Below are 22,070 nucleotides of genomic sequence, written 5' to 3' on the forward strand. Positions count from 1 at the left end.
CCGAACGACGTGAGTCAAGACAGGCTGAGAAGATGAGCAATCGGGACAAACGCAAGCTGGTCCACTAATTGGGCTGCTGAAAGTGTCATCCCATATGTAGGTTTATCGGGAGCAATTTCCGCCTGGAGCATCCTTATCATCGTGCTCTCGTGCGTACTGATTAGGCCTTTTGGGACAAGGGTTTGACACCCAGGACAGGACCAATTAGAAAGATTCAATTAAAGAAAGTGTGTTCACGTGGCTCACAATGCGTACGTGACTCGTAGACTCGAAGTTACTAGGGGTGGGCTTGATCCTCGATCAGTCAAAGCATTATTTTTAGTTTATAAATCGCTGATAATACGGCGTGAGATGTTTGTTTGTGCGAAGGTTCAACTCAAAAGTGTTGTTGAGCGTTTGGTGTTGTTGGTTTGTTTGCTACTTATTTTTACTACTGTTGTATGCTCAGAAAATCACGTGTTGATGGTTAACGGTTGGCAAATGTAAGCTTTTAACTTGGGCGTGAGGGGAAATTGATAAGAAAAAGGAAGAGTTTTTAATTTGTTAAAGCGAAAGTGTTTCTGAGCCAGGCAATGAAAAAAATTGGTTGAATTCTAGAAGATTTTTTTATACTTTGAGAAAGACTTCTGCTAATTGAAGTATGTTATTATTTATTAAGACGAAAATGGGGGTTTAAAGCAATTAAGAGAATATCTTTCCCAAAAACATTCCATTTGTAGAGTACCACTACCACTATGACTGACTATCTTGAGAGGCTCTTGAAGTTGTTCGTCAAAAATAGAGAAAATCAAAAGAAAATTGTCAACATGAAGATGTCTTTTTTATCTTGAATTGCAACCAGACATCACATTGAACTCCAATGCCTCCTCCCGTTTCCCAATGCATTAAATGCAAATTAAGAATTTAAAACTCCAGTCAAAATTGGAGGCTAAGACCTCTTGAAGTTATAGCCTCAAACAAGAAGAATGTTTCAATTCTTTTTTTCTTCTAAACTCGAGACTAAACATTACCTTATCCAGCTCTTGTTGCAATCGGTACATCTTGGATTGTATTAGGCACTGTTGTCACTTTTAGAAAAAAATCCACAAATAATCTGTATAACTCGATCCAAAGGTCCTACAGTTTTGGCTAGCTGCGTCCACACGGCACGAAAGTAAAAGTATGACTGAAACTCCGTTCGTTCCGGTGTTCAAACTGAAACTATCCGGCACCGATCGGTCACCATCCGGCACCCGTGGACGAGTTCTCCATTGCTTGTGTGGACAGTGAGAGGGAAAGGGAACCTGCATGGAAGCTGGAGGCTGTGATAGACCGACCCTGTTTAAAGTTCCTGCATCAGATAGTAACAAGATAGAGCCATTGACGAATGGGCACTGAATGGTAATTAAAAAAAAACACCGTGCACTGCTGTGATGACGCTCTAGATGCAGCTAGAGGTAGTGTCAGAGCTTCTTGTTGATGGAATGCAATTGCGCTGCGGAAGGAATTTTATTTTCAAAAACACCTGGCCGATACCGACACGTGTAGCTTCGGTTTGTGTTGGATATGCGTTGTTCGGGTGAGGGTGGTAGCTAATGCTAATAGCGTCATTTAAATAATGCTTGAATATATTAGGGAATTTTGTTTATTGATAAAGGAGACATACAAAGCTGTGAGAATGGAGGAAGTGAGATAAGTGGATTTATATCACTCTGAATCCAATATGCTTTTCACTTATTGCTCAACGATATTTAACTGAAATTTAATTAATTTACGTCGATTATCTAGCCGTTAATTTAAAAACAGGTTTCTTCCACAGTGAGAAACAAGCTCGACACAGTGAGAAAGCGCTGCTAGAAAGTGAGATGCTCGAGTGGTGAGTAGTTTCACTACTGTCCACAGTAGCGCTAGCATCGAAATTTTTGAAAAAGCCGTTTGTTTCATGTTGAGAAGACAATTTGTATTTGTTTAAAATCTATTTGCTATTTGCTCTAGAATAAAATTTGTAAAATTGTTGAAATAATATATTTATAAACGGTTTATGCAAAAGTCAAATATGCATAATAGTTTGGAAATATGTTTTATATCTATACGGGAAATATTTCATAAGAAGTGCTTGTTTATAATTCCCCATTTTAAAGTGCGTTTACTTTGACGTATGTTTGATAATTATTGATGCTAGTATATGTAAGAGATACTAATAAAATTTTAACCACCACTAACTACCGGATTGCTCACTGTGTACAGACCAACAGCAAGAGCATGCGCACCCCCAACGTCTGTATGGAGGAGAAGCGTTCACTTGCCGCGCCAGCGTTCGCGACCGTGTCGGTTCGCACAGTTTCCGCCAGAAAGCCAGTGCGCGATGAGGCACACGTGCGACAGTTGTCCAGTGTTGGTTACGGAATCATCTCCAGTATTGTTGTTTTTGGTGACTGTTTAACGATTGCCCGGTAATAATCAGCAGCATTCATACACGGATATGCGCAAGGACCGGTGTTTAGCCAGTGTTTCCCCTGTACAAGCAATAGAAGTAAAAGTAAATGTAAAAATAAATAATAAGTAGGAAAAGAAACAAAAACCAAATAAAGGTTAGGATTACTACTATCATCATCATCATCAGTATCATCTTCGGTCTGTTATTAAAGCCATCATCTTAGGCTCCCCGTGGAGTTCGAGCCATTCGAGCCTGACCGGGAGGAGAGTGTGTGTTTGATTTTTCCTCGTTCCGGCACACGTGAATTGTTCGTGTCGACTTTTGTATGTGTATGTGTGTATGTGTGTGAGAGTGACTCGATCAAAAATCAACCGAAAAGATTTCGCGTTCGCTTTTCCGAAGCGGTCCACCACCCCCTTCCCAATAAAACCCGGCAAAAGTAACCAGCGAATTCGTCGGATTTCCGATGTGCCGGTTCATGTCGTTGGGATCGGACGGTTGGAAGTTTTATCTCCCAACGGTGGTACGACGAATAGTACAAAACAATCCAACCTTCGTCGCGCAACCCACCATTCCCCCGTTTCCGGTTCATCTTCCAATCCTCAAGTGCGGGCAGACGGGAGGAAATAGTAAAGGTTCTCCATGCATGAGAGCGTTCTTCCTTTTTCGCATGGTCAGCGGCGAGCGACCGAAGGAATGGGGCCAGAAAAGAGAACACCATTATAAGCGAAGGACATACAATAAATGACCTTTTTTCCGCGTAGGCTTGCGATTCAAGAAATCGAATTCGTACGGAGGGAAAAGGCTCTTGGTTGCGTGCTTCGAACGAAAACCGGCTCGAAAAGATCAAAGAAAAGCTGCGTTGCTTTCATGACATTCGGTTTCATTATTATTATTATTATTATACCTCGCTGCCAACGGTGGAAAAGGACTAAGCAACGGGAGCCATTTTTAACGATACTCCATTAAATACCCGGAAGTAGAGAAAGTTAAATTCAATTAAAATAATTAAATAGAAAAACGGAGTACAGGTACAGGTTTGAAAGCAAACTTTAAAATGCTATTACTCACACCCACCCAGTAAGCAGGCCATGCGAGGAAGAAACACACATGCATAATATATCGCCGACCGGAACCCGGAAAGAATGATGTTCCACCTGAGCTCTGGTGCATCCGTAGAATAGATGAGTAAATTAAATGAATTTCTACCAAAAGCAAACCCGCAGGATTCTTCGTCTGCCGAGTTTGAATGCGGAACCGTACTGAGGCGGCTCGAAGAAAGTGGCCATGCATTTTTCTGCTGTGTGAAACGTGCCTTTCTCTGCGACTAGCAGTGTTAAGGAAAAAATTTAATGCTTCTTTTTCTGTGTCTTCTATCTTTTTTTTCCTGTTTTTATTCATTTTTCCCTGACAGTTCTACGAACGAGGAATGCATTTTTCACGATAAACATATCTACGATTGTGTGAGTGTGTTTTATGTATGTGAGCTTGTGTGTATGTGAGTGAAAAAAAGAAAATAAAGAAGCCGGTACGATCGTGCCAAAGCCTATCCAAGCAACCCTTCTGCTGGTGTCGAGAGGATGTAGAAGGTGTGTACCACCGTATACACACATATATGGCACACATGCAGGTGGGAAAAAGTTTCGCTAAATAGGATTTTTCCCAACTCCAGTGAAGAAAAAAGGTGTCTATTTGGTGGAAAGAAGAGAAAAGCATAAAAATAGTGTGTTCTGGTTATTCGAAGAAAGAGAAAGAGAGCGAGAGCGAATAAATTGCGCCATTGCATCCATTTTTTGAAGTTGAAAGTGTATCTGTGGGCGAGTGTGCTTGTGTGTGCAAAAAAGTGGTGTGAAAAGTGGTTTTGCATATATATACACACACACGCCAGGTAGAATCTGGCTCAGTTGAGTGAACGAAACAACCTACCCGCTAGGGCAAAGGAGAAGGCACATCAGCTGATTCCAGATCTAGTCGTCTTTGGTTTGGGAAGAATTTCGTTCGGCTTGAGGTCTGTGGCTGCTGAGTTGATATATATTATTTGCTTCCCTGTCGAGCGTAACAACAGTGCCGGTGTTGGTAATGAAGCTCGGCTAGAAGGTGCAGGATCTTCACGAGTTTGAACCACAAACGGTGACGCCATCAGCGTGCTAAAGTTGGGAAAGATCTAGCCCGGCCCTACGCGGAAGCAACGCAGAGGAAAAAGAGCAACCAAAACACCGATCCCGGGGTTTGTCCCTTTGTTTTTTAATGACGACAGCAAGGACGATAGCAACCAAAACAACACCATGACGTTAAGGATAATACCGATCCTGCTCAGCGCGTCCGCTCTTATCCTGCTGGCGCTAAACTTTGGTAAGTATCGTTTGTTTTATTGAAGATGGGTGGGAATAGAAAAAAAATCCCCCCAGCCGCCTAATGTACGGCAAAGAAACTTGACGTGAATTTTTGGTTCTTTTCGGGGGGATTTTTTTTTTCGTTTGCCGGAAGTTCTTTGCAAAGTGCGCTCCGTTAATGTACAGGAACTTAAATGCTAGAGATTGTGAAAAAACGCTTGTTAAGAGGTGGGTGGGAATTTTTGTTTTACGTGAAGCGTAAAAATGGTTTAAGGTTTTTATGGACTCGTTCTATCCCCCCACCCCAAAAAAAAGCTGCCATCAGGTTCATAAATTTACTCCGATGGGAGATGCCCAGAGTCGTCCATTCCCTAAGGACATGCAATATTTCTTCAAGCGTCATGCTTTTTCACTCTCGCTATGTGTGTGTGTGTGTGTGAGGAGTCAAAAAAGTTCCAGTACCAGCAAGTGAAATGCAAGTGAGGTAGGGACAAAAAAGTGTCACGACACACACACACACACACGGAGAGGGAAAAACTTTACCATTCTTTACCCATTTTTAAACACTAAGGACCTCTGGGTATGATCGTTAGTTGCTCTGCAGTTTTTGGGAGCAGGAACTCGACTATGCACACACTCCTGTCCGGGGCTGCATGTTCGTCTGTCTGTTGCCCCTGCTATAACGCACCCCTGCACTACCGTACCGTACCGATATTGTTCCAGACAGTTAGAAGTCAATGCAATTTTTGGACATAGCACTTACTTCCAAAAATCTCTCCTCCTCGACAAGAACAGGGTATGAAAATAGGGTGAAAAGTGGAGCGTTAAGTGGTTGTGAAAAGCGGAAAATAGTGAAAGAAATGAAAAGTTCCACATAGTTGTGCTTTACGGTCCAATGTGCTATTTGGACATCATTTTGTGAAGGAAAATCTTCTTTGAAAATAGCCTTTTTGATTTATTTGATACGATATCAATGTAAAAATAAAGTAAAATGAAAAAATGAAAGTAATAGACGATAGTGCATCCTAGGAATCAGAGCATTCCTTGGAATTATTGGACACCTGGCAATGTTGTACGTATTATTCGTGTGATGTATGGTTCGCCTGAGTGTGACGGATGAGAGGATGTTGTAGTCCCATATTCTATGCCATAGAACGAGTCCTTTGGACAACAAGTTCCACTCGCAGATGAGGCAACTTCGTAAACCGAAGTCTTATAATGGGCGAAGGCTTGAAGAGAGCCTGTTAAAGCTTAGAAACCAAACTCATCTTTTGACGAAAGTTTTATTTTTTTCTATAGTCTTATTGACTTATTACAATTATTTAAATGTGTTTATCAAATTCAACGACCCACTTGAGGCGCCCTTTAAACGTGGACAAAATAAATTAACATAGAGTAGGTCGCACACCATGATTTCAGTTTAAAAACCATGGAGGCGATCCGTTTGTCCAGTAGTACCGCAACAAATAGTCTCTGGACGTTGCTTTTCCGCTGGTTCAGCGATTCGAGGCCTTTTTTTAAAGCCTCGATCTCACTGTATCCGACGTAGCCCACTTCCATCCTCCAGGAGCGCAGTGACATCGTCAGCTCGTGTCCTTGATACAGCATTTTCGATCAATGGTGATCATATTTGGCTAGTGAGTAGTAAACTTTCGATGAGTTCACTGTGATAGTGAGCTGCTTATGGCTGTTACTTGCGTAAGTGGCAATCAGAAAAAAGATTATAAATTGCGCCAAACGTACATGACTATACTCTCCTCTCTCTTTCGAGGCCTTTTGGACGAGGTAGCTTAGATTTTAACACTGTTTCTGACGCATTGGATATGGGGCTATTTGAAAATTCGGATTCATGCCCAATTAATGCTGCAAATAAAAAATGATAAAAAAGTTCCTCAGACGAGAAGCATCTGGTACACGAACCTTTGGACGAGGCGTCCCAAAAGGCAGGCAGCATAAAGTGCAATATTCTCAAATAGATCATGGTGATCCTTAAGGAATTCTGCAATGATATGTTCTGCTTTAGCTAACTTGGAAGGAGTGGAGAGTAGTGGCTTGTCATGGCAATTTAGCAGTCTTCTGATCGCAGTATATGGTTAGACGACTAAGTAATCTGAAGCCTGTCAGGACGACGTTAATATCATTGGAAAAGTTAAAACCTCCCTTAAGTCCATGCAAAAAAAAAAGTAGATATCATGAGTTAAAACGATCAGCGGGCGTTTTCGGTAGCAAAAAAATATTCAAAACTTTAACTTCTGTTTTAAAAGTCAATATCAAACCTTATTAACCTTCTCACGGGCTTACCATAACGAGTACAAAAAGTAGATGTCTACCCAATGGTATAAAATATATGAAAAGTACGCTGCAAAGATAAAAGGATCTAAAACTGTGCGAAGGAAAATGCATCGAGTGAGCGATGAAGCCAAAAAAAAAAAAACACTTCCCACCCTGAATGCACTCACTGCTCGGGTTACTCGACATCATTTAACCCACGAACGCCATCCAACCGCATCCCGAAGGCTTGCCTAAGCCTTCGCACTAGTCGGTGTAATTTTCGCTCATTCTTTTCACTTTTGCAACCTCCATGATGGTTGCTTTCATTTATGTCCGAGATGAACATTAATTAAAGTGAACTTTTTACTTCATCACGCGATCTTCCCGCTAGCTACTCTGACCCCATTTTAAACCTGGCCCATTGGCTAGCGAACGAACTGATTCTGACAGTTGTGTGGCACAAAGAGAGCGCAACAAAAACAAAAAAAAATGAAGAAAAGTTCCCCATTTCATCCCGCGGGGATGCTTGCGTTAATTTTCACCACACTTTTCTGCAGCGGTCGCGGTTCACGGTTCACGCAAGCCTGGTACGACGGGTACGGTATGCAATTTAGACGGTGGCTCCGCTGGGTGCTTGACGCTGCAGTGACAGGCCGGATACAAGCCCGTTCAGTTGTGCGCTTGGTGCTACTGTTTACGTTTTCATTTTAACTTTGTGTCCGTCCGGGAGCAATTAATGTTTCCACCGATGTTAGTGTTGATCTAATGAGCGTTACAGAAAATGGGAAAACTTTTTGACGCGTGTTATGATTGTTTTTCCTTTTCGCTTTACACAAGCGGTCTCTTGCACGCCGCTCCTTACACACTTTATACAGCAGAATAATAGGTTAGTGTGCAATTCTTCAACGTCCGAACAGTGAACAATTCGTTGGGCGATGAGCGGAGTGAAAATGCAACACATTTCACTCGTCACGGCTATGCTGCAGGGCGTCAAGGTGCCAAATGCAATGATGTTTTAGAGAAATGAATAACCTTAAAAAGTTGGTTGGTTATTCGTGAAATTTGGTGCCTCATGTTTGTTTGAGCGGAAAATGTATTTCTTGAAACATTATTAAAGTTTAAAATTTTTACTAGAGGCAATTTCTAAACTTATCACTTGATATGCCAGGTGCTTGGTCACGGAAACGAAACGCAGTGGAAGTTTTTGTTTTCCCACAAATTTTGGGAAAACATCCATCATACTTGTTCCTGGCTAATGTTTGACGTAAATGAAAATTTCAAGTTTTACGTGTTCGTGGTACGAGTTGGAAACAACTTCTTGTTATTTCGAATTTTCAGTGGAATCCTTAGCCAATCACAACCAGGAGAAGAGTCCTCTTTGTTGCTTAAAGTTCATAGCAAAATTCCTTCTTATTCAGCGCCTCCAATTTTGCTGTAATTGGGAAAATTTTCGGAGTATTTGCAGCGTAATTTAGTGCCTCCAAAGTCTACTAAATGACATCCATAAACGTAAGATGGTCATTATGACCTGTAGTAGATCGTTAAGCCAAGAAGAGGAAGTCTTATTGTAGAATAAATGACAATTGAAAGACTCATATAGAGCCAAACAGTCTTAATGTGGTTATCCGTGAGTATATTCTAGAATCCTGATAGTTTTTCAAAAGAAGCTCTCTAAAGCATCCCTGGTTTAAGTTTAAAATATTTTTCACTCTGCTTTACAAGCAGTCTCTCCCTGCTGAAGATGAGATGTACGAGTTCTTCCATTTGGATTATATGCCTTTTGGTAATTAGTACGGTTTACATCTATGTTCCTCAATTTGTGACGTTCTTCACTATGATTATATGGCTGGGAAGCCTTCCTATAGTGTACAATTTTTTTAGCAGTTCTGAGGCCAGCGTGTCCTTAAGGAGACTTATGAAATGTCGTCAGGACTCGAGATATTACTTTATTATCCAATCCTCCATAACGTTAGAAATAATGGCTGGTTCTATTCTGTGAGTTGATCAAATCGATCTTTTAAGATAAATAACAATATCTATTTTTCTTGCAATTATCTCATTCGAGCTTTCCAATGTAAAATCTTCACATCCAACTATTCGATCGACCAACGTCATGTTTATGAAAGAATCTCCCACCCTCCAATGTCAATATTTAAATTGTTGACACGTGTTTCTATGCGGCAAATCGATTGTGCGCTTAGTGACGGCTAGAAATAAGCCAAAAAATAAAAGCAAAAATCCGTCACCGAAATCGTTTCTACCTTCTTTTGTCCCCGATCTGTGGTGGGAATGAAATGTTCAGTTTCTTTTAGCGTTTGATTTTCTGACGCCAGCGTCCTAGCCTTAGCTGAGGATAAACCCACAACGACAAAGTTTCCGTTGTCTATGGTTGAAAATCTTCCTCAGATGACGATTTTTTTTTGAACTGACTGCGGTAAGGGTGGAAATAATTTTGAAAGTCGAAAAGTTCTCAAAATGCAGCACTTCGTTTCGTTTGGCAAAATCGATACATCCGATAAGCAGCCGACAAAGCTGGAGCACGGAATGTGGGCAAACTGCAGTTAAATTCTTTGATACAAAGTTTAACGTTTCGGTAATTAAATTTATCGTACCAGCAGCAAGCTTTGGCTGTCGTTGATCCCGGGCATGGTGTCTTAACGTTTCATCACGATTGTTAAACAGAGTTTCTTTCTTCTTTGGGGGGTTTTTTTTGTTATGTTCTGCATCAGAATGTTGCAGAGGCTCTGTGCATGGCATTTGGTGCATTGGTAGAAAAAAAAACTGGAGACACTTTGCCAACGCAAAATGGTACACAAGAGGAATGCAAGAAACGAGTTATTTTAAAGGTTATTATTATTTTTCAATTCTCTCGTGGCCACCATTTTTCCACTCGATTGCGCACCGTTCCCTGTGCGGCGCTTCGATAAGCGATTCAATGCATTTCGAAACAAACTCGTTGCACGTTGCGTTTTCATGTTCGCTGGAGTTTGGTTGAAGAAATTGATTGAAAAAGTTCGCCCTAACCTTTGATGTATGCGGTGGGAGCAATGGTTCGGGGAAGTGGCCTTCACGAAACAGATAACTTTTCCTTCGAGAAATTCTTGCTGTTGCCCACTTCTTTTTTTACCCCTATTTGAAAACATAAAAATAATGCTGGGTGTGGGAGATTGGAAAATAAAATTGCGCACTAAATCGAACCGGGGGAGAGCTGATCGGGTGCACTTATTGATAGCAGTGTTTTACCTCGAAGACAAAAAAAAACTGGTTGTTTTTTAATTTTATATTCTATTTCATGGTGATGATTTCAATCGATTATTTGAGTGTGGAAAACTCGGTAGTATTTCCTGCCTTTTCCACCATCGTGTCATTTATGCAAAGTGAACGGTTTAAAATCATTCCGATTGCTAGTCTGGCCATTCGATCAGCCTTAAGAAACTCATAAATAACAGAGAACGAAAGGAAAGCATAGGAACAGAACAAGGCAATGTTGTAGTCTTTCGGAAGAAATTAAATTTCTTGGAAAGGAAAATCAATTTTGCATTGTGGATACAGTGTTCTGAGGTGGCATGAATTTCGTCGGCACAATACGATGACGCATGGCGAGACACGTATCGTTACAGAGTAAGTGGAATAATTCAATGGAAAAATAGAAAGTATGGACAGCAAACTGTGTACTGGAAGCATTCCTAGGATGTTGGGAACGATTTCTTTAGAATGGCATTACATTGACTAGTGACCGAAAGCTTCCAAGGTTTATTGTCGTGCTGTTATGGGAAGCTTTGATGGTTGACAGCGTCACCAGGCGATTGTTGATTCGATTGAATACGTTATTTAGCATTGTAGCTACTTTGTCAAAGGTATGTTTTGATAAGGATTCTCTCACTAACTTTTATTTAATGCGCAATGAAGGTGGTAGAGCCGATGGCGTTACCGGTCTTCACATGTCAGGATTGATGTAAAATTCCGTCTGGATTGTTCCCCCGTAGTTGGGACATACGAAACAACTACGTGGCATCAATAGATCTAGTAAGCAATTCGATGGCCGGCATGACCTCGGAGGTCGTTAAGCCAATAAGGAAGTCTTCATGTATACCTACAAACCTGCTTGGAGATTAGACAGTGCATCTAATATGGTTCAGTGATCAATTTATCTAAACAAACGACGGCAAATAAAGGTATTTCTCAGTAAAATATCTAGAAGGCACACAGTAGAATCAGTCTTCACGAGTGCCACTTGAAGCTCTTCTTCAGCTTTCCTTAACACAAAAAGAACCAGATATTGTATGTATTTAGCTTGCCAGAAACAATTCTTTCCACTGGTGAAGAAAAAGGGGAAAATCGTACTTAATTTATAGCATGCATTGATCATTGCTTTAGTTCATTTCTGTCCCCTTTGTTTAAAAGTAGCTTGCTTAAAGGCTTACTAATGCAAGAGTGGGCTCCGATGTGTTCAGCTGCAAAATGGAGCAATAGAATTGCCAACGACGAACGCCGGTTCGATTGTTGAGCTTCGATGATTGATTCTCTGCTACTTGACGATGCTTTTGTGTCCTCTGCTGAAGTGTCCTCTGCTTATCGCTACAGTAGAATGCTTTCTGTCTGTGCCATTACAAACAACTGTCCAAGTATGCTTGATTGGAGACGCAGGCTAATATGTATGCATCCAGTGGTTAAGAATTGAAAGGGCGAAGCATTAGATCTACTTGAAAACTGTCACAAACAAGTTAGTATGAAAGAATTTGCAGGCGATGTGTAATTATTTTTTTCCCCTGCTCGATGTGTGCCGCTGAAGTGGAGCGAACTACTCTAACTAAAAGCGCAAAACTTTATCGGCAGCAAAACGGCGTATCGACTAAGCTGTCGGAAGTTTTATCTACAGTCCGCTTAGAAGCTCGGGTTTTCATCCCATTTTACTAGCACATTAAGCTTAAGCTCTGTTAGTTTTAGCGCAAAAGTCATTGGACTTTTGGAAGGGTGAACTTTCCAATGCTCGCTGAATCGTAGAGCGTGACATCTCATCTCACCTCACCGGGGTGCCAACATTTGCTTTGCGTGCTTGTCGGCTTAGTGTTCGATCGCTCGTTTGATGCTAACGTTCGATGGCACAAGACTTGTGAATGGTGTGAAAAGTTGTCATTGAACTTTTGATTTCCCTCCCCGAGCTCGATCTTTCGCTCTCTGTTTGTGTATGAAGTTTTAAGTAACTTTAATTGGATTAACATTCGAATAGTCCACCGTAGTATGCACTAGGTCCCTGCTTTTCTCTCTTGGACTTGCTCCCGGAATGGTTGGGAAAAAAAAAACATTGGACAGCTAAAGAACAAAAGGAAGCAATGGAAAAGTGGCTTTCCAAACTGGTCCCAAACTGGTCCGCAGCACTTTGAGCATGAAATCCAACAAAATCTTGAAACACTTTGCCCAGGGCACAGATTATCAATGGGATTTAATCGTTTTTTTTTTGTTGGTTGGCTCTGTGTTTAACTCTGAAAATGGAAAATTGAATAAGGGGTTTTTTGAGGGAGTGAATGGAACGGGACGCGCTCCCGGCGAGCGAGAGGACCAAGCCATTGACAGGGCATTAGGATGAACAATTAAATTCTTAGCATAATCCCACCAAAGCTGCCAAACTGAGCTTTTCTCCTCGATTCCAAACCCATCCTTGCCGCAGTGGAGTGAAATTCTTTAAATGCTTCTACCACCACGGTGGAGAAACATTCGGCTGTAATCCGGCAACTCGGCTCAACCCTCCCTTGGCAGGCTGGAGCGATGAAATTTCACCGTTGATTAACTTTTGCTTTAATACGCTCGTTCGCTTTGATTTTGCCTGCCAGAAGTCCAGATTTTGATGCTCTCTGTTGTCTGTCCACTTTTTTTTCTGTTGAAGGTTTGGTTGAGTAAATTTTTGCTTGCCGAACAGTGGAAAATGTAGCCCGAACTGAAGCAAATGGCAATCCGTACCCGTGGTGAATTTTGTGAATGTTGAAGATGCTTGCTGTACGATTGTTGAGGTTATGTAAGCTTATGGTAAATCAGTAAAAGTCAAACCCCAACCCATGCTGCTCCATTCTTTGGTGTGTTTGTGTGTGTGTGTGTGGTAGCAGTGGGAGTTTGTAGAAGCGCAACGGGTAAACAAAAATGGTAAAGTAATCTTCCCAGCAGGCGCTTCCGCCGGCAGGAAGAGTTGGAGGAATCGGGCGATTCAAGCAAAACGGGATCGTATCCATGGTAGCTGTCAGCGAAGAAGTGCTCGAGAAGAACGCTGGAGCGGCAAAAGATTTTGGAATTCATGCGAAGGAAGTCAATTTGGGCGATTACGAACAATGACGGTTCCTGTCTTATCTTATCGTCAGTCCCGCGTCACCAATGACAGCTGGGTGAAGGGAGTGGAGAGCGAGACACGGACTGGGGACATTAAAAAGGTAGAACAGGATGACGCAGTGTACTCTGCACTTGATTTCTGGCATACTGGGAACTGATTTAGAATCGAAATTGGTAATCTTGGCCGGGTTTGTGCTCAGTAGCTGGGGACACTCCAGTGAGGGGGTTTTTCTGTAGAAGTGTGCTTAAGCGCGAGCAAACGAGTCTTTGGCACATTTTTGGGACGAAATTTGTCGGCGGGAAGAGGTAGCAAAGGGTGCCAGATCTTTCGAACTACGGTAGCACATTGGTTTGAATGCTTCAAACATCTCGAGAAGTTGGCAATGTGGTGATAAAAGGACGATAGGAGAGGTAACGATGGAGTTACTTGCAGGATTTCTGTTTGTTCCGCTTTTTTTTTTTCATTCGGGAAAAACGTTCCTATGTAACGAAGGCACGACCGAGACGCCAAAGCGAACACAGATGGTTGAGTATGGTTCTTACTGTTACACGTGGTGATGATCGAATGTCATTGACGGACGTGGCAGAATTGGTTTTGAAGGCTCTTGGAGCTTGAAGGGTACGAAGAGGCATTACGTTCGAGAGGTGGTAGCACACGTTAAGGGTGCCATTCGCTTGGAGCATCCACTGGTTAGAAGAGATTGGAAAGGTTTGTCCATGGTCAATATGTGCTTGAAGCTAGTTCAGCTAATGTTCGTTGCATCAAGCAAGAGATTCAATCTTTGAAGAGGTGCAAAAGGAGCCGTTACTTATCCGTAGTGCATCACGCTAAGAGCATACGGTTAGATAAAACTCTTCAGCGTGGTTCAGAAATGCCTTCATCTTTGTAGCCGTGCTGTCGGATGGTTCAACGTCTTCATAAGATAGCCTAGGTACTTTGAAGATGAATGATTAGGATAGTCAGAATAATTGGAAGTTGGCTAATTTTTCTATAGTTTGGATAGAAGTACCTTACGAACGACATATTACGCGCAGAGTCTTGTTATCAGCTACTATTAAAACACTTGTTCGCCCAGTACAGAAGAATACCGTTTCAATAAACCTTATTTTACTGTGGTTTTCCTCATTTCCTGATCAGCAACTCATTTTACGATTACTCATAGATAATCAAAATATTGCCAAGAAACAAACAGCTTATCGATGAGTAGTAGAAATAGGATAAACCTTCAAGTTATACTACTCTTGAGAATTTTTTTGTTATTTGTTATTTTATTTGTTGAATTCAACGGACCATATGTTCCCCCCTTGAAGCGTTTTTTTGCGTTTTACATTTACAGTTAACATTTACATTTTTACATTAAACAAGTAATTGGCCGCACTGTACGTATACAATTAAGGAACGCAGAGCGCGACAGGTCTGGTTGGAAACGATCACACACGGCGTTGAATTCGCGGCAGATGACGAGGAACGGATCAGAGGCGCGAAAACGAGTACGACGTTCCCCTACGTCAAGAAGTGATCTAGCGTATCTATCTCTAAGAAGAGATCAAGAAGTGAAGTAAATGTTGATAGCAGAGAGCAGCACCGGCGAGTCTCTGCGCAATTCTGCTGTTTCAGCGACTCCAGGCCAAGTAACGCGCAACGTCCATTGTAGTCCTGGACACTCCAACCACGCAGCGCTAACCGTGTAAATTTACGCTGGATGGATTCCAGGCGAGCCAACGAGCGTGCCGATATGGGCCACCACACCACGGATGAATATGCCACTACAGACCGAATTAAGGAGCAGTACAGAATCTTAACGGCAATCGGGTCGGTAAGATCGCGCGCAAGCTTCTTCAGAATGCCAACTAGTTGATTACACTTAGCAACGATGTGCTCTGACTGGTCATGGAAGCTCAACTTATCGTCAAGGAGCACTCCTAGATCTCTGACGCAGCTTTTACGGATAAGGGCAGTGTCGTTAATGGTATACGTGCAGATTAAGGGATTACGCTTTCTGGCACACGTAACCACAACGCACTTGTCGACGCATATCTCCAAGCCATTCGTACTGCACCAGGACTGGAACGCGCTGAGAGCATTCTGATCTCCAGAATGCTCAGCAGCTGATCTTCCTGGTTGCGTATCGGTAGGTACAATTTGGCGTCATCCGCGTAAAGCAGATGGCAGTTAGGAGAAAGCACACGTGTGACATCGTTCAGGAATAATACGAAGAGAAGCGGACCAAGGTTGCTCCTTTGTTGTACTCCTGAAGACTCGTTGATGCTTCGAAAGTATTGGTCACTTCGAGAGGTCACACGATACGAACGGTTGGTGAGGTAGGATCGCATCCAGTTCAGCATTTGTCCCGGAAGGCCAAGAACTTGAAGCTTGGCGAGCAGCAACGAATGCGGAACAGTGTCAAAAGCTGCCTTGATCTCCGTATAAATCGCATCGATTTGAAGGCCTGCATCGAGGGTCTTGTGGCAGGTGCTCAACCAGATTGGTGGAAGTGGAACGCTTGGGGACAAACCCGTGCTGAGCGGTGCTGAGGTAGTTTGAGGCAGCAGCAAGAAGTGGCTCGTACATGAGTAGCTCGAACATTTTTACGTTGGCGCAAGTGATTTTCAAACATTTAAGACTGCTACAGTTGCTCCTCCTTTATTCCTGATGCATTCCAGGAATAGGGTTCATGGTGCTGAAATGTCGGAAATTCTACGACTTCCAGATTCCGGTTCTCTTCCAAGGGTCTACAAAAAGCTCACTAAGATTTTCACGGGAATATTGGTATATTGAAATATTCGGCGGGTTCTTGTTTCTGGTATCCAATTTGGGGTGATTTGTTTGCTTTGCTAAGTGCTCTGAAAAACAATAAATAAAAGTACGAACAGTTTGTGACGAATATTACAAATCAATTCGATTTTACGTACAATGTTCGGACAACTCGTATTTGTCCGGTCACCTTTCTATCACTTGTCTATCAATCCTTAAATGGAAAAGTTTTCTTAGAATTTCCTAACGTGGTTAGATTTCATGTGCTTTCATTGCTTCTTCGTATCATAATATCATATTTCCTCATTATCATGGCTATAGTGAGCGACATAAGAGTAGCACCAGCATGTTTCTATTTCAACGTATTTCAAACCTTTTCAATCATTGCATTGAAATGTCTACGAACCATTTACTGAACGGTGGACCCCACTTTCGCTCTACCTAATTATGAGTTAAGGTATTTGGAGCTGCTTGGAGTTGAATCGCTTTCCAGATTCGGTTTACAAATCCTTATTTTTGCTCCCCTCTTGACCGATCGTGTTGATGTTCCGTCGGTATAAGTATCTGGCAGGCAACATTTTGCAAGGATTTGAAGGGTTGAAAGATGGGAAAAGGGGCCTGCATCTAAGATATATTTGGGTGTCAATATCATATGTCATGAATATTATCAAGGAATATGGTGTTGTCACAGAGTGCTCTAACCATCATACAAATCATATCAATTCACCGAAATCACCAATCACTAACAACCGAAACAAAACAGCTTTTCCATCAACCGTAGAAAAAGGAAGGAAACTCGAGCATGTTAAATTGCGCCCTGTCAGTTGTCTGTCAGTTTACGCAAGTTGCCGATTGCAGTATCAAGCTCGTATCAGATTTCAATCAGCGATTCAGGAAATAAAAACTTTCTTTCTTCCGCCTCCGTTCTTCCTTTGTGTTAGCTGGCTCCCTCACTCTCACTCGAAACTGCCTCTGTTTTATCTTCACTTCCGGGGCGCAGTTATTGTGGTTTGACGTGGGTAACTGTGTCGCCCTGGAACGTGTGCAACAAATGGTCTCGGAAAGAAATTGCCTGTAACGCCGATAATTTAATGGTTGTTCAAGATGTGTTCGGTACAGTTTTTTATGCGTTGCGTTAAACTTTTTGACAGCATCTTTGATACCACTCCTCGTTCATATTCTGCCCCTCGCCTTTGCTGGGTTAAGTAATGGGGCGAGTGGAGGTTTTCCATTAGATTCCGTTGGCTTTCGTGCGCCCGATCCCACCGTACGGGGTGTGTCGCACATTTCATTTTTCGTCGTCGTTCAGTAATTGATCAAGTTGATACTTTTAAACTTCCCTGTGCCGTGCGCGTCACTCCCATGGAAGGTAACCACCTGCCATGTTGAATAGGTTTTAGAAAGAAATGGAGCACCCGCCGCAGGACCGCTATTCAAATAACCTTCTTCAAGTAGCGTTGAGCAAAAACCAAACCATTTTCATGTTGGCGAGATGGAATGATGCAGCGAGCTCTTGGCGGGCGTTATGTTTGAAGAAGTTGAAGGGAGCTTTTTTTCTGATGTGAAAGACTGTAGACAGCGAAGCAAGAGCAAAGAACGGAGAAAACACCGAAGTGAAGTTGCCTGTCGCTCAATTTATGATTCATCTTGTGAGTGGCGTTGCGTGGAAAGCAAAAATGGGAATAAAATGTGCGCTCGTGTCGAACACCAGCAATCAACCACACTTTCCATCTTCCGTCCATGTTCCGTGAAGTGCGCAGAAGGAAACACACACATACACACACAGTTAGAATCACAAAGACAAATACCTGAAATTGGGTGACAGCTTTCCTTTCCTTTCGCGGTGGTTGCTTTCGGAAACGTACGTTTCATCAGCACATAATCATGAGCAGCAAGAACATCAGCGTGCCCTTTTATCACCACCGTCGGTGATGGTTGTGGTGATGATTTTTGTAATGGAATGAAACACACTGGCAAAAGGGTGACATTTTGTGTTTTAGGGAGAAAAAACTGTTTGATTGAACAATATAATCAATGAAGAAAAGGTTTTTTATGGAACTATTTTCTAAAGAAAAAAAGAATAGTTTTTTTTGCATATTGTTTTAATTATTACGGATCAGCGCAATATTGTGAGAAAAAAAAAGGAACTGTTGTTCAGTAAGAAATAATTTAACTTAATTTTCATTACTCAAGAAGCTACCAGGCGTCTCCATGAGAAGTATTAGGCGTCTCCATTAACACAGTCAGGCGTCTCCATTGGAAATTTATTTAATTTTTAATGTTCAAGTTGTGTAGAGCGACCTTTACGCGATATAACGTGTCCATTTTTTTCTATATTATTCTTCACGACCCTCCCAAGAACACTTAACCTAGGACGGAAACTGTCATCATTTGCTGTACTATGTGACATTTTTACTCTCACTAAAATAAATGCAATGCTCTTTAGGTGTATTTGCCTGTGCTGGTGTGCTTGCATCTGTGAGTGTGAAACATGTCGTCAGAAATACTAGTGTCCGACTAACAGACGGCTGAACAAAAGAAGGAAACAGAACTCAACACTTCAACATTGTTGTGCGGTATTGAGTGAAAAATGATGTCCAGTTTCCCGTGTCCTGCACCGGTCTTGCGCTCCAGACAGTGTTTTAGTGTCAATGGGAAACAAGTAAGCGGAACCGGAACAAGTACGATCACAAGGTTTATGAGACAATCGAACGGAGCAGAAAGTACGAAGAGTGCAAAACATCTTTGTATGACCTTACCCAACCGAAAAGCTTCTGCACTGGGTGGCTGTCCGTTGTTTCAGTGCCTTTTTTGCTGTTGTTGTGTGGTTTCTTTTCACTGTATTTCTTTGTACGCGCGTTGGACTGTACGTTGGACGGCTGTAAAATGTGAAAATAATGCTCACCGATGTTGCGGAAAACCGGTAGTCGGTGTCTTAGCGATGAAAAGAAATGCTTCTTTTTCTGGTACGTTTACTGGTGCGCTGCATACTTACCTGGCGCCTCTATTTAGGCATGGAACCGGGCACATCCCGGTGACGAAGGTTCGTTACTGAAAGGTGTACTATATTACGCTAAACAACAGCAACAACAAAAAAATGTAAGAAAACAGTGAAAAATGTGCGGGTTTTGTTCGGCTAACCCCGAAACTCGACACGGGCCACCAGTTGGGTTGAATACCTTCAAGCCGTTTGTAACCGTTTATCCGCATTCTGCTTCGCTAAGAAACATGACCCCGCTAGCTTTCTCTGTGCCGTGCGTTTTTCTTTCCCCAGCCCTTCCCCTCGCTTTGGTGCTTTTTTAAGTGAAGAAAAGTGAGGCTTTTTTTTTGTTCTACACCGGCATCCGCTTTGACATTGTTTTGTTGCATAAGACTTCCACTCTCATTAACGCGTCTGCACGGCAGAATTGTAAGATTTACTTCATCATTTTTTTTTTGGTTTTGTTTCTGCTGCTTTTAGGCCTTATTGTAACGGTAGTATTGTGCAAAAGGAGCACTAATTATGATCAGGCAGCGAGGGTTTGCTATTTTTCGAGGAAAAGCAGAGCACAGAAGCTCGGTTGAAAGTTTTGCCCGTGAGCCTATAATGAGGAAAAGTTTATAGAAAACGTTGAAAAATGGATGCATTGTGTGCGAAACAAAGAAAATACGTAAGCAAAGGTATTTGAGTGCACGTGCCTGAAAGAAAAGGTGCCGCATGTTGGTGTTAGGCACGTGGAAAGGATTGGAATGTTATGACAATATTTTATTTCCATCTCGTCCTTTCCATTGAAACGAGCGAATGGCATTTGCTCTAGACACAGAACTAATGTAAAAGCGTTTTAATTCATTCATATTTATATTTTGAGCACCATTCATATTTTACATGATTTTTAAACTGAAGAAAGCTTCAGATTGGGAACTTTAAAATGCTTTATTTTTTAAGTCCTGTTACTTATTTTGATTTATATTTTAAAGCGATTTTTCGTTTACTTTTCGTTTTATTGTTTTGCTGCTTTTTTTCTTTCTTTCTATCCGATTCCTATTCTTCTATACTTTTCATATTTCTCTATTTTTCTTTCTTTTGATTTTTTTCGTGTTCTTCCCCTTTGCCTTCTGTTTATGATCTATCTAACCTAATAATTTTGAAACAAATTTATTTCTTGTGTGGCTGATAAAGAACACGCTTATAAATCCTTTACCAAAAATTCTTTACTTGTTTTGATTTTTTTTAATTCGCCACCATTTTCTTTTCTTGTTACTTCTTGTTACGATCTTTATACAGCACTTTTCGCACAAAGAGCCTTTATTTTACAATCTAGTTCTCAATTTTCGGCCGAGTAACTAGGTACAGTTTATTACGTTGTATAGTCTCGTTTCATGTAAATGCTGCTCCAAAGAAAAAAAAACAAAACCTGCAGTAGAACTTGATTTTTCGTAAATTTTACATGCTATAATCCTTACCGTAAAGTAGCAGCCGTTGTTAATTCTGGGAAAGCTTTTTTTTTAGCGCCACATTTCCATTTGCCGTTGCTTTGTAACGCAATATTGAGAGTGCCGTGCTTAAGGTGACACCTCCGGTTATATTTCCGTTGATTACAATTGCTCCCGTCCATCTCACCGGGAAAGAGAGAGTGTTCCTTTCAACAAACGAGTGCAACGGCCACGCGAAGGGGAAAAAATACGGACAAGAGCAGATGAGATTGGTGTGGATCTTTTTTTTTTCCTGTGTGAAGCCCATCAAACGAACGAAACGTTATAAAACCAAACGAACTAAACGAACCTGTGGGATGAGTGTAAAAGAGAGGGGCGTCTAGCGTGTATAATCTCGCTCGTTCCTTTAATTCAACTTCGGACGCCACCACCAACCGTAAACAGTATTTTTACAACACGTCCCTTGCCGAGCGTTTCGAGCGGTGGGTGTGCAGATTGTAACGGAAGCCGGAAGTGTAAGGGGGGAGGGAAAAAACCGCCGAGCAAACGGTACAGCATAGCACATTCCGCCGGCCGCAGGACAAGACCATAAAAAAGCGCTCATTTCTAGCACTTTTATATTTACTTTCCTTCATTTACTGCCCGTTTACACAACAAAAACTACGGCCCGGAATCCAAAACGTTGAACAATTTGGCGACAAGCCGTAACAATGTGCGATTGGATTGGAAGCGCTCTAGCTGGGGAGGGTTTGTGGAGGGGTTTGTAACTCATACCACACCCTCCGGCATCATTATTTTACTCCAAGGAACGAACGAACCGCCTGCAGTGGGAAAGTGGAAAAAGGCGTGTGAGATAAAAATGGTAGAAAATTGTAGCGACGCTTCCTGTGCGTTGTCGTTCCTTCGTGGACACTTATGCTCGAAACAAAAGGCTTCCTTGTGTCAATGCAACATGCACATTTCATGGCATACAAAACGGGGATTGCAGATTCTTGACCGAGTTTACTGGATTTTGTTTACAAATAGCGAAGCGCGTACTGAGTGGATGAAATGGTGAATAATTCAAATGTTTGTGTGCACTTGTTTTATGCTTATCTGTGACATGCTAAAGACGGAAAATAATCTTTAGTTCATTAAAAAAAACATCTTTAAACAAGTTTACGAATACAAAAGGATTTAGATTTGAGTTGGTTAATGATATAAAATGCAGTGAGATAATTTAAATGAAATAATTTAATTCTTACACATTTCTAATTTCGTCTATCGCTTAAACAGGTTAAATGAAACCATGACAAACGTACCATCACAAACAAAAGAATTTCTCCCCCAAGCGCGGTTCATCTGCACAGTAGCAATGAAGCTTTACAACTGGCAACATTGTTTTGCCTTCGAAGAATAGTTGTAATGACTATTGTACAATTTCTGACCACCATGGGGCTTACATTCCTGGTAAGCATTGTGACCATATTTCCGACGATTGGTCTGCTCCCGTCATAGCAATAGAGTCGAGTCCGATGAGAGGAAAAGATTGACGTCAATTTCCTGGAAAATTGTATTCGCTTTT

General features: G+C 41.7%; 3 protein-coding genes across 8 annotated transcripts in view; 1 reads left to right on the top strand and 2 right to left on the bottom strand.

The window, feature by feature from the left end:
- The window catches only part of LOC126563429 (transmembrane protein 258), a 497,437-nt gene that overhangs the window by 290,558 nt on the left and 184,809 nt on the right, over nucleotides 1-22,070 (bottom strand). The window lies entirely within an intron of this gene.
- LOC126562245 (protein henna) overlaps nucleotides 1-22,070 on the bottom strand; it is a 754,155-nt gene that overhangs the window by 259,089 nt on the left and 472,996 nt on the right. For 5 of the 6 annotated variants that reach the window (XM_050218696.1, XM_050218693.1, XM_050218699.1 and 2 more), the window contains exon 2: nucleotides 1,011-1,040. In XM_050218696.1, the coding sequence (XP_050074653.1) occupies nucleotides 1,011-1,040 (30 nt within the window). Of the gene's footprint in view, nucleotides 1-1,010; nucleotides 1,065-22,070 lie in introns of those variants that run through there. The other variant, XM_050218697.1, reaches the window with a different exon arrangement.
- The window catches only part of LOC126563548 (uncharacterized), a 99,503-nt gene continuing 82,080 nt past the window's right edge, over nucleotides 4,648-22,070 (top strand). The window contains exon 1 of the mRNA XM_050220193.1: nucleotides 4,648-4,768. Coding sequence (XP_050076150.1) covers nucleotides 4,702-4,768 — 67 coding nt within the window. The 5' untranslated portion in view covers nucleotides 4,648-4,701. The remainder of the gene's footprint in view (nucleotides 4,769-22,070) is intronic.

This window comes from Anopheles maculipalpis, chromosome 3RL (genome assembly GCF_943734695.1).
Source record: "Anopheles maculipalpis chromosome 3RL, idAnoMacuDA_375_x, whole genome shotgun sequence".
NCBI classification, from domain to species: Eukaryota; Metazoa; Arthropoda; class Insecta; order Diptera; family Culicidae; genus Anopheles; species Anopheles maculipalpis.